Raw genomic sequence first — 12,926 nt, forward strand, 5'->3', positions numbered from 1 at the left:
TTGGTAAAGCTGCTCCCATTAATGTACCCAGTAAGGCTTCCTTGTATATTTTGGTGGCCAGAATGAACTACTTTTTCTTGCAGTCTGGACTGAATTACGTGTTCTGTGCTTTTGTCACATTTTTGGGTTCTTACTTTTTACTTTGTACCTCCACTAGAATAAAGAAATGAAAAAATCAGAGATGTCCAAAGACAAAGCCAAAAAGAAGCATGAAGCTGACAAAGATGCTCGAAAAGAGCCAAAGGTGGCGAAAAGTAAGTTTGCAGCCAGACACGTATTCTGAGCACGCAGTGTTTTAATTTTGGAAATAAATATTACAAAGAAAATTGGAAAGTCTTTTTCTCCGCATCATTGGGGGACACAGACCGTGGTGTTTGCTGCTGCCACTAGGAGGCTGACACTAAGTGATACAAAGACAGTTCGCTCCTCCCCTCCTGCTGGCTCTCAGCTAACCAGTTCTTGCTTAGTGTCCGTAGGAGGCACTCGGACGGGTCTGCTATTCAGACCCCAAACTCTTTATTATTTTACTAGATAGTGGCCCGATTCTAACGCATCGGGTATTCTAGAATATGTATGTATATAGCAGCCACATAGTATATAGCACAGGCCACGTAGTATATAGGAGTACTACGTGGCCTGTGGTATATACCATGTGGCTGCTATGTACATACATACATACATACATACATACATACATACATACATACATACATACATACATACATACATACATACATACCCGATGCGTGAATATGGCCACGCAGTAAATAACACTGCCCACATAGTATATAACACAGTATATAGCAGATACGCAATATATAGCACAGCCCATGTAATATATAGCACAGCCCACATAGTATCTAACAGTGGCCACGTAGTATATAGCACGCAGTATATAACACTGCCCACATAGTATATAGCAGCCATGTAGTATATAACGCAGCCTACGTATTATATAGCGGTGTGGGCACCATATCCCTGTTAAAAAAAAAAAATAATTAAAATAAAAAATAGTTATATACTCACCCGCCAGCGGGATCCAGCGAAGCTCTGGTGATGCACGCGCGCCTGCCGCCATCTTTCGTTCCCAGGATGCATTGCGAATTTACCCAGATGACTTAGCGGTCTCGCAAGACCGCTAAGTCTTCTGGGTAATTTCGCAATGCATCTCTGGGAATGGAAGCTGGCGGCAGGCACGAGCGCATTGTCGGACTACGGAAGGTGAGAATAGCAGGTTTTTCTCTTCGCCACGACAGCACTCACTTGAGAGAGGGGATCCGCCCCTAGGAACAGGAAACCCTATGGAGAGAATAAAAGGGGCGGTCCCCCTCGCTCCCACAGTTGGTTTCCTGTTCCTACGGGAGACCTGGAGAGAAGAGGATTCCCAGCCTGGACGCCGCTTGCGCGGTTTACCTGAATAGGGACGGCAAGGGCTCCAGAGCTGGAAGCAGCGTCGGGGGTCCTGTCTCAGCTTCCCCCCTCTGCTGGCAGGTACCGTGAGGCCAGGATCGGGGAGTCGCCTGGCTCACGGAGAGGCATCCAGCAGACCTGCGGGCCGGACCGCTGGGGTAAGATCCTGTGACGCCAGCCTCGGGTGGCGCACAGGCAGCATGGGGCCCAGTAATTCTCCCCCGGAAGTATTACTACAACTTCCGGGGTGATAGAGGAGGAGGACGGCGCCTGCGCGATCGCTGGGTGGGAGCGCAGGCGCGCACAGCAGAGCCGCAACCCGGATGTAGTGGTCACTTCCGGGTGCGGCAGGAAGAAGATGGCGGCCCCCATAACAAAAGGACGCCGGCGCTGATTCCCGGCGTCCATCATGGCATCTCCTCAAGAGACAACGTTGCCTTCTTCTGAGGTTAACGCTGTCACACCAGGAAGCCGGACTAGCAGCCGCAGATCATCCTCCAAGAGCACCAGGGAAAAGAGATCGGACCGGTCGGTTCCTCCATCTGTGCCTCCGCCTCCTCCTCTCCAGCCGGTATTATGACAGCTTCAGGGGTGAGTGTATGTCTACCCTATTCTAAGCTGATTATACTCCCTCTTTCGTCTAATTCCCTAGGTTAAAAGAACAGGGAAATCAAAACATAAGCAATGTGCCTTATGCTCTCAGCCGCTCCCGGATACCTACTTAAAAAAGTTATGCCAGTCTTGCATCGAATCCACCTTACGAGAGGAGTCTTCAGTAAGGTCGGATGATATACGTAGTATGATAAGAGAGGAGTTGCGAGCCTTTCGAAACTCGGATAAAATTCCTGGAAGTAGGAAGAAATACAGCTCTCCTATATCTGAACAGTCATCTGAGGTTGAGGATAAAGAGTCGGACAGTTCCTAAGAGGTTATATCCTCGGAGGGTGAACAGGATACATGTTTCCCTACAGAAAGCATTGACAATTTAGTCAGATCAATACGTAACACCATGGGTATAGAAGATGCTAAGACCCTTAAAACACCACAGGACGTGATGTTTGCTGGCCTGTCCGAGAAAAAGAGACCTTCATTTCCTATTATTCCAGCAATAAAGGAGTTAGTTAAAAAAGAGTGGGAAAGCCAGGGGCAAAGAGGGTTGCCGTCTTCCTCAAAACGTCGCTATCCCTTTAATGACGAGGATTTCTCCAAATGGGTAAAAGCCCCAAAAGTAGATGCGGCAGTGGCATCCACTTCTAAGAAATCTTTATTGCCTGTTGAAGATTCAGGATCCCTGCAAGACCCGCTCGATCGGAAAGCAGATTCCCTTTTAAAAAGAGCTTGGGAATCCTGTACAGGAGCCTTTAAACCAGCTATCTCGGCCACATGTACTGCTAGGTCCCTGATGGTTTGGTTGAATGGTCTGGAAGAAGGCTTAAAAGGTGGCCTTTCCCGCAATAAACTCGTGTCATCCATTCCGTTAGAGGAGCTACTGCCTTTTTGGCAGATTCTTCGGCTGATTCCATCCGGCTGGCAGCCAAATCAGCAGGCCTAACCAACGCGGCTCGCCGCGCCTTGTGGCTAAAGGGGTGGAAAGGCGATCCACAAACAAAATCCAAGTTATGTGGTCTGCCCTGCCAAGGTGAGTACCTATTTGGTGCTCAGTTGGATGACATTCTTACCAAAGCGGGTGAGAGGAAGAAAGGGTTCCCCAATAACTCTTATCTTCCATCTTATAGGAGAGCATTCCGAAAGCCCATGTTCAACAGAAGACGGGACTATAAAAACCAGGACCGTTGGGCTAATAAGGACTTTAAGCAGAAGGGAGCCTTCTTCGGAAACGCCCCTTCAAACCTGAAGATAAACCCCGCTAGGACAGATCTACCTGTTGGTGGTAGGTTGTCCTTCTTCTCCACACAATGGCTGGCAATAACCTCTAATTCATGGGCAACTAGCCTTATAACTACAGGCCTAAAACTAAGATTTTCTCAAGTTCCGCCGGACTCGTTTTCTTTGACTTCCTTAGGTTCACCTTCACAACAAGAGGCCTTGGAACAGGAAATAACTCTCCTGTCCAAAGGAGTATTAGTGGAAGTCCCTTTTCATCAAAAAGGAAGGGGATTTTATTCCCCTTTATTTTTTATTTCAAAACCTGACGGATCATATAGAACAATAATTAACCTCAAAAGACTAAACGTCTTCTTAGAGAACCAAATGTTTAAAATGGAATCCATTCGGTCAGCTGTCAAGCTTCTGTTTCCCCATTGCTTCATGGCAGTTCTTGACCTTAAAGATGCATACTATCATCTGCCAATCTTCAGAGAGCATCAACAATATCTACGGGTGGCAGTTATGGTCAAAGGTCAGATACGGCATTATCAATACACATCAATGCCCTTTGGACTATCAATAGCCCCTAGAGTTTTCACAAAACTGATGTCAGAGGTAATGTCATATTTGAGGTTAAAAGATACACTCATAATACCTTATTTGGATGACCTATTGATAGTCGGGAACTCTCTTTCTCAATGTCATCAACGCGTGTCTGATTCAATTTCATCCTTACAGGGGTTAGGGTGGTTAGTGAATTGGGAAAAATCTAGATTGTCCCCCACAACTGAGCAAAGATTTTTAGGAATTATTCTAGACTCTACAAATCAAATGTGCTTTCTTCCCGAGTCAAAACAAATAGCAATCATAAACAAAGTACAATCAGTGATTAACCACCCTCTAATTTCCCTGAGAGAAGGTATGTCCCTTCTTGGTTCCTTCACTTCCTGTATTCCAGCTGTTCCGTGGGCCCAATTCCATAGTAGGAAATTGCAGTATACAATACTTCGTGAGAAAGAAAGGTTACTTGGCCGATTAGATTCTCGTATTTCCTTAACGACAGACGTGATGCAATCTCTCACTTGGTGGTTAAATCCGAACCATCTTTCCAGTGGGGTCCCCTGGGTGGTAAAACCATCGAAAACTGTTTTCACTGACGCCAGTCCTAGTGGGTGGGGAGCATATTTAGAAGATCAAATAGTGCAAGGTCTGTGGTCTCCTACAGAATCAGATGATTCTTCTAATAAAAAAGAGCTGAAGGCTGTTTATCATGCCTTATCTGAATTTCTTCCGCAGCTACACGGAACACATACAAGAGTCTTCTCAGACAACATGACAGCAGTAGCCTATATAAACCACCAAGGAGGAACAAGATCGGAAGGACTCATGTCTATAGCCAACGATATTCTAGCCATGGCAGAGGAACACCTCCTGTCCATATCAGCGCTACATGTAAGAGGAATCGACAATTCGAGAGCAGATTTCCTCAGTCGCCACACTCTCCATCAAGGAGAGTGGGTTCTAAATCGTCGTATCTTTTGTATGATAATAAAAAAGTGGGGCACTCCCGAAATAGATCTCTTTGCGACAAGACAAAACGGGCAAGTCAAAAAATTCGCATCATTGTTCCGATCTGACAATCCAGATATCTTCGACGCCCTACAGGTACCATGGGTATTCAAGAAGGCATATGCCTTTCCCCCGCTGATACTACTTCCGACAGTGATCAGGAAGATAAGGGAGGACAGAGCAAACGTGATCCTAATTGCTCCATTCTGGCCCAAGAGGCCATGGTTTTCCTGGCTGAGAGCCATGTCAATCTCAGACCCTTGGATCCTCCCGGAGGATCGGGATCTTCTCTTCCAGGGCCCCTTCAACCACCCTCATGTGAAGGGTCTACGACTAACTGCCTGGAACTTGAGAGGCAGCTGCTAAAGATGAGGGGGTTCTCAAACAAAGTGATTGACACTCTACTACTAAGTAGGAAAAAGTCCACTACCTCCATCTATGCAAGAGTGTGGAAAAAATTTCTAAACCTCTACCCAACGGCCCTGTCAAACGAAATTCACATTCCCATGATTCTAGAATTTCTTCAAAAAGGGCGCGATCTAGGTCTGGCAGTCAGTACCTTAAAAGTACACATCTCTGCGCTGGGGGCTTTATATGGTCTTGATATCGCAGGTAATAAGTGGGTAGCCAGATTTGTTGCAGCATGCCAGAGGTCAGAAACAGTTCGAACTCCCCATGTACCACCTTGGGATGTTAATTTAGTTCTCGAAGCTCTTACAGATCACCCCTTTGAGCCTCTACATTCAGCTCACATAAAACATGTCTCCCTCAAGACGGCTCTTCTCGTCGCCTTAGTGTCAGCAAGAAGAGTAAGTGACATACAGGCATTATCGATAGATCCTCCCTTTATGTCAGTCTTCCCAGATAGAGTTGTCCTCAAAACAGACCCTTCATACTTACCCAAAGTATGCACTAAATTTCATAGAACACAAGAAATTTACCTTCCCTCCTTCTATGATAACCCTACAAGTCAGGAAGAACAAAGATACCACACATTAGATGTGAGGAGAGCCATATTAGCCTATTTGGATAGGACTAGCGCCTGGAGGAAGAGCAGGGCTCTCTTTGTTTCGTTCCAGGGTCATAGAAAAGGAGCTGGAATTACGAAGGGTACTTTATCTCGGTGGATTCGAGATGCAATATGTCTGGCCTATTCATCCAAAGGGGAGAATCCGCCTGAGGCCGTAAGAGCACATTCCACCCGGGCGATTGCATCATCCTCGGCTGAACGAGCGGAGGTTCCGTTAGAACAGATATGTAAGGCCGCAACCTGGTCTTCACCTACTACCTTCTATAATCACTATAGATTAGATCTATCTGCCTCATCTGACTTGTCCTTCGGTAGATCAGTCCTTAACACGGTGATCCCTCCCAAATGACTATCTCTGAAAGTCTCTCAAGTGGGTGCTGTCGTGGCGAAGAGAAAACACCGGATTACGTACCGGTAATGCTCTTTTATAGAGCCACGACAGCACCCCTTCACTTCCCACCCTTATAGGTTTTTATTTATAAGCACGGTTAAGGGTGTTTGGTTCTTATAGTTAGCCATGTTTAAGTTAACTAATTATAAATGATGATATTGAATGACCTATTAAAGTCTGGTGGGCGGTTCCTCGCGATCTCTGTAAACCCAACTGTGGGAGCGAGGGGGACCGCCCCTTTTATTCTCTCCATAGGGTTTCCTGTTCCTAGGGGCGGATCCCCTCTCTCAAGTGGGTGCTGTCGTGGCTCTATAAAAGAGCATTACCGGTACGTAATCCGGTGGTTTTTTTTATTATTTTTAACATTAAATCTTTTTACTATTGATGCAGCATCAATAGTAAAAACTTGGTCACACGGGGTTAATAGAAGCGGTTACGGAGTGCGTTGCCCGCGGCATAACGCGGTCCGATACCGCTGGCATTAACCCTGTGTGAGCGATGACTGGAGGGGAGTATGCGAGCGCCGGGCACTGACTGCAGGGGAGTAGGGAGGGAGTAATCGGACTGTGCCCGTCACTGATTGGTCGCGGCAGCCATGACAGGCAGCTGGAGAGATGCCAGGCCTGGGCCGATTATTAGGGGCGACGGGTCCCTTCAAGGGCACCGATCTCCCTGCACCCTGAACGGACGAGCACATGGAGTGTCGCCTCCACGTCGGCTAGCAGGGGCCGCAAGTATTCTAGAAATGTACAGGCGTCTAGAAACGTACAGGCATCTAGAAAATGGAAGTTTTCATTTCCTGATATTTCTCCCCAATGATTTGCTGAGACCAAGGCTCGGAATATGGATCGGATATTGCCTTGGATCTGGACTTGCCAGAGCTTCAGAAAAGGATGGATTCACCTATTTATATCATCAACCAATCTCTGTACGTTGACGAGGGACAACCTGCCCTGTCCACCCGGGGACCTGAACTCTGTGGATGTACAGAGGCACCCTTTTTTGGCGTCCGAGCACACCCCTCTGCATCACCACTGTTTAGCAGATGATGCAAGAAGGCGGACGATCCCTCTCCACTTCCCTGTTAAGAGGATGGTGGACCGAGGGTTCATAATTTTTAACTCTGCACTGTCAAAAGACAGCGGCGATGGCAAGAGACAGCTTTTTCCCGAACTGCCGGATGTAGCCGAGCATTCTGCCACTAGGCAGATTAACCGGGTGGTATCTCCTTGGTATACCTACCAGTATCCCTACCCGCTGTATCATCAATTAAAAATACCACAGACTGTCAGATAGCAAATCTGGTTCGTTTTGTCTCGTGGCTTCTGGTTCAGCGCTCTACCCTTCCTTAGCCGCCGCATGGGTTGCTAGAGTAATGGTCTCCTGGTCGGAGACCTTAACTACTTTGATTCACACTAGTAACCTTTTCCCGAAGACAGTACAGCTGACCAATCAAATCTTCTGAGCTGGAGTCTAACAAAGGATCGTTTGTACAGATCCAACCATTAGTGGAAGGATTGTCCAGGACAGTCTAGATCTAAGGGATCTTGGTTCAAAAAAGGGCAACGAAAGTAAGACCGATCCTGGACCTCAAGCTTCTAACAACCTTTGACAAGGTCCTCCTTTTTCGGATGGAGTTCCTCCGCTCAGCCATTACTTCAACAGAAACAGGTGGAGTTTCTGGCATCCATCGACATTCGGGATGCTTACCCTCATGTTCCTATTTTTCCCCTCTTCAATGTTCCTTCGCTTTTCCATTCGCGAACAGCATTTTCAAGTTACGACCTTGCCTTTCGGCCTTGCTACCACACCCAGTGTGTTCGCAAGGGTCATGGCGGATGTCATGTTCCTCTTGCACCCTAGAGGCGTGGTCGTCCTGCCCTATTTCATTGACTTTTTAGCAGCTCTTCTGGGACTACGCTGAGTCGTCTATATCACCTGCGATACCCTCTCACCTGGGCTGGCAGCTAAACTTAGACAAGTTTTCCTCATTTCCAGCCCAGTAGATCCTTTTTGAGGATGATCCTGCACACTTCCAGAAGGATGCTAATTCTCCCTTGCGACAAGGTCGTGGCCCTTCAACAGGGAGTTTGCGCACTTGATCACTCATCCCCCTCATTTCATTCGATTTGCTAGGAAGGTTCTGAGGAAAAATGGTGACGACAATGGAAGCAGTTTCCTTCCTTTCCCTCGTTTTCAGCAAGTCAAACAGGCTTCAGAGGGTAGTCTCTGAGCTCCTTCTTCATCCAGGGCCTTTCTCCCGGTTCAATGGTTATTAGTAACTACCAATACCAGTCTTCTCCCGATCATTGCTCTGGAGATCTGAACGGTAGTCCTACAGCAGGGCCACTGCCTTTTGGCGGGTCACCCCATCCAAATTCAATTGGATAATGCCACGGCTGTGCCATGCGTCAATCTAGCAGGTACCCACGGTCAGGCGCCAGGGCCGAGGTACCTCACATTCTCTGATGGGCCGAGATCTATCATTCGGTGATCTCGGCAGTACATATCCCAGGAGTAGAACTCTGGCCGGCAGACATATTCAGCCGTCAGGGTTCCCCCTCAAGTGAGTGGGAACTTCACCGGGAAGTCTTCCATCAGATCTGCCTTCACTGGAGCTCTCCAGTTGTAGATCGGATGGTGTCCAGACTGAACGCCAATGTACTCGAGTTCATGGTTTGGCCTCGAGATCCAAGAGACATCGCAGTGCATGCTCTGGTTCTTCCGTGGTACCAGTTTCCATAACCCCTTTTCCACTACTTCCAAAAGCCTTTCCGAAGCAGAAAGGGCCCCAGTGATCCTCGGGGATCTGCACTGACCACGTCAGTTTTTTGTTTGTTGAGCTAGTATCTTTCTGTCTTCTTGCAACAGGGAGTTTTCACATGTAGTTCTTCCCTATCGCATACCATTAGATCTTTGGGACCTTAATGGTCCTGGGAGTCTTACAGTAGACTCCTTTTGATCCGGACAGACTTTTCTATCAGGGAAGGTCGCCCTTTTTTTCTCTGCGATCTTGTCATCCTGATGAGTCTTCAGAGCTTGCCGCTCTGTTCTTTCAGACTTTTTTTCCTTATTACCATCAAGGCAAGGTTGTCCTCAGGCCATTCCCGTACCTTCTTACCAAGGTGGTATTGTATTCGCACTGTTATGAGGGCATCGTTCTTCCCTCATCTCTTTCTGCTCCAGTCTACAAAACGGAATGGGTTTCCTATAATCTCAACGACGTGAGTGCTCTGAGTAGGTACGTATCGAGGACGGCGTCCTTCCGAAAGTCGGACACTTTATTTGGGTTTCCTGATGATAAGAAGGCTTCCTGATGGTTACAGGAAGGGTTTAGCCGTTTCATCGGCCATGTTAGCCTGGTGGATTCATTTCACCATCCAGGAGTCCTTCCGTGTTGTGATGTCAACCTATCTCCCTGTCTATCGAGGGATATAGGCACCAGGTGTCGGCAAAGCACGCCTGCAAGCTTGTGGAGTCATCCAGTCTGCATGCATTCTTGAAGCACTATAATCCCCATACTTCCACAGATGTGAGTCTAGGCAGGCGGACTCTGCAAGCTGCGGTGGCGCATTTGTAAGTAGCGGTTTACAGGGCCTGATCTGATGTTGTCCCCACCCAGGGACTGCTTAGGGACGTCCCATGGTCTGTGTCCCCAAATGAGGCGAAGGAGAAATAGGGATTTTTGTGTACTCACCGTAAAATCCTTTTCTCCGAGCCATTCATTGGGGGACACAGCTCCCACCCTGTTATTTTGTGTTTGTTTTATAATTTGACTTGCTATACTCTCATATATAATATGTCATGCTATATACGCTCATATGTTATTGATCTACTGCTTTTGCACCGAACTACCTCATGGTCTGTGTCCCCCAATGAATGGCTCGGAGAAAAGGATTTTACGATGAGTGTGTATGTGTGTGTATATAATATAATATATATATATATATATATATATATATATATATATATATATATATATATATATATATATATATATATATATATATATATATATATATTTTTTTTTTTTTATTCTTGGGATTTTGGTATTGAAGAGGGCATTGTTTTTTTGTTTTGTGTTTTTTTTTTTTTTTTAACCAGGCATTGCTCCATGTATTATGGTACTGCCACTCAGTCCCATTCACTTGAGTGACTCTTAAATCATCTGATCTGTAGGGGTGCCAGGATTGGGACGCGCATCCATTTCCAAAATTCACGGGCCAAGTATGGACTGTGATGTCACTCTCCGTGGGTCTCCTTACCCAAACTCAACAGCCACATAGGTATATTTCAGGGTGTTGAGTTTGGTTCAGAAGACCCACAGTCTGGAATCGGATCATGTGTTGGATGTGTGAAACCATCATCATCATCATCTCCCAGAAACCCTCTTTAAGAAAATTCCATCAACCCACCCTATATTTTGTATTTTGGTTTTTAAAGGGAACCTGTCACCCCGTTTTTTCAGATTGAGATAAAAATACTGTTAAATAGGGCCTGCGCTGTGCGTTACAATAGTGTATGTAGTGTACCCTGATTCCCCACCTATGCTGCGAAATACATTACCAAAGTCGCCGTTTTCGCCTGTCAATCAGGCTGGTCAGGTGGGCGTGGTGACATCGCTGTTTCTTCTCCAGCTTTCCGTTGGTGGCGTAGTGGTGTGCGCATGTCCAAGTGCCCGAATCCACTGCGCGCAGGTGAAGAAAAAGAGCGCGATGGAGATGGAGTGCCGAGTTTGCATCTCGGCTTCAGGAAAATGGCCGCCGCGATCTCCATCTGCGCACGCGCGGCATCCCGCGGCCATTTTCCTGAAGCCCCGTGCAGCAGAGCACTCCATCTGCACACGCGCGGCCTCATGAAGATGGCTGCCCCCACCGATGACAATGGTACTAGCGCAGATCGCGCACTTTTTCTTCACCTGCGCGCAGTGGATTCGGGCACTTGGACATGCGCACACCACTACGCCACCAACGGAAAGCTGGGGAAGAAACAGCGATGTCACCACGCCCACCCGACCTGACCAGCCTGATTGACAGGCGAAAACGGCGACTTTGGTAATGTATTTCGCTGCATAGGTGTTCCCCACCTATGCTGCGAAATACATTAGGGTACATCAGGGTACACTACATACACTATTGTAACGCACAGCGCAGGCCCTATTTAACAGTATTTTTATCTCAATCTGAAAAAACGGGGTGACAGGTTCCCTTTAATGGATAGAACAGTTTTAGTCTACTGCATCCTCTCTCTGCCAGAACCAAACCACGAACCTATTAACAAAATCCTTCTGCACATTTTATTTGAGCCTTATGTTTTTTTAAATTTATAGAATGCACCATCCATTTTTTTTTGTACTCCGTTCCTCCACAGTACAATGGTACATCTAATGGATTAGTGCCACTCAATGCTCACGTGTGCTAAGACATAGTTAGTCTTGTGATTGCCCACATATCTAGTGACCCCTGACTTTGTTAGTAAGTAGTTCAGGCCATGTGACCAACATCCTGTTCTGTTCCCAGAAACTGAATAATCAGGCTACTGTTCTGGAGTGGGACTAAATTATTTATTTTATTTTTTAGCCCACCATACGGTTCCATGAATATGGGCCTTTTTTTATTTATTGCTAATTTTTGCAAAAGGGTGTGGCTCACAAGGTAATTATGCAGAGAAGCCTAAAGACACGCCCTAGAGGATCCTGTGAGCGATTCCCCCACAGTAAAGACTCTAAATATTAGCAGTTAATAAACAAGGCCCGTAGCTCCAGAACCGTATAGTGGATTAGAAAAAAAAAAAACACAGAAAACTCATGGGCCAAATGGAAATAAAATGTCTGGTGACGGGTCCTCTTTAAACGCATTTATAATGGCACCTAGAGGCAGGTGGCCATGGGCTATCTTACCTATTGCATTTTAGTTCCTCAGAATTGTTTATAAAAGTGAAATTCAAATCTCATTTTTGATTGTCACGTTAGTTATCAAGGACCAGAAAACCACACATGATGCCTTCACAATATCTGCTGAAGAAAAGGAAGAGTTAATGGAGAGTACAAAGAAGAAGGAAGAGTCATCCTTTGACTACAGACTTCCAGAAGATTATAGAATGAAGGACATGAAATCAACTATGAGAGACCGGAGAAGTACACAAGATGAGGCGGACTCATGGACATACGGAACATCGGAAGGAGATCAGGAGGTCATGGATCCTGTGTGTCACCTGCAGGATGGCTCGGGTAGGCAAACAGGCTGTTGGGATTTGTGCATGAACCAGTGTCCACACACCCTTATGTTCTATTGTTTTTACATCCCCCGCTATTACATGGGCTCTACCAGTACTATTCTGTGTATTGCAGGAGGGCTGGACAGCAGGCCCCTGGTTGTGGGTGTGGGAATGGACCTACAGTTGGAGTGGATGACCCTGGAGGATTTTCAGAGGCATCTTGATGGATCAGATGAAATCATCCCAAGAGACCCAATATCAAATAGTATGTTTTACCTAAGGAATTTTTGTGTTTTATATGTAAATTCACATTTAAGTTTCTTTTTGTGAGTCTCAAAATATGTCCCAAAAGGGACTTCGGCGCTCTGCATGGTCAGAGATGTCTGTACCTGGGAATTTCCATCCTGGTGCAAGCAGCATAAGTGAAGGAGTATGGTAATGGCTTCTCATGAGCTTTTTATTATTTTTTTTTTTTTCCTATTT

The 12,926-nt window shown here is 46.3% G+C and overlaps 1 protein-coding gene across 1 annotated transcript in view; it reads left to right on the top strand.

The window, feature by feature from the left end:
- Nucleotides 1–12,926, top strand: part of MPHOSPH8 (M-phase phosphoprotein 8) — a 47,897-nt gene that overhangs the window by 12,233 nt on the left and 22,738 nt on the right. The window contains exons 4-6 of the mRNA XM_069759090.1: nt 158–254; nt 12,199–12,456; nt 12,577–12,708. Coding sequence (XP_069615191.1) covers nt 158–254; nt 12,199–12,456; nt 12,577–12,708 — 487 coding nt within the window. The remainder of the gene's footprint in view (nt 1–157; nt 255–12,198; nt 12,457–12,576; nt 12,709–12,926) is intronic.

Source organism: Ranitomeya imitator, chromosome 3 (genome assembly GCF_032444005.1).
Source record: "Ranitomeya imitator isolate aRanImi1 chromosome 3, aRanImi1.pri, whole genome shotgun sequence".
NCBI lineage: Eukaryota > Metazoa > Chordata > Amphibia > Anura > Dendrobatidae > Ranitomeya > Ranitomeya imitator.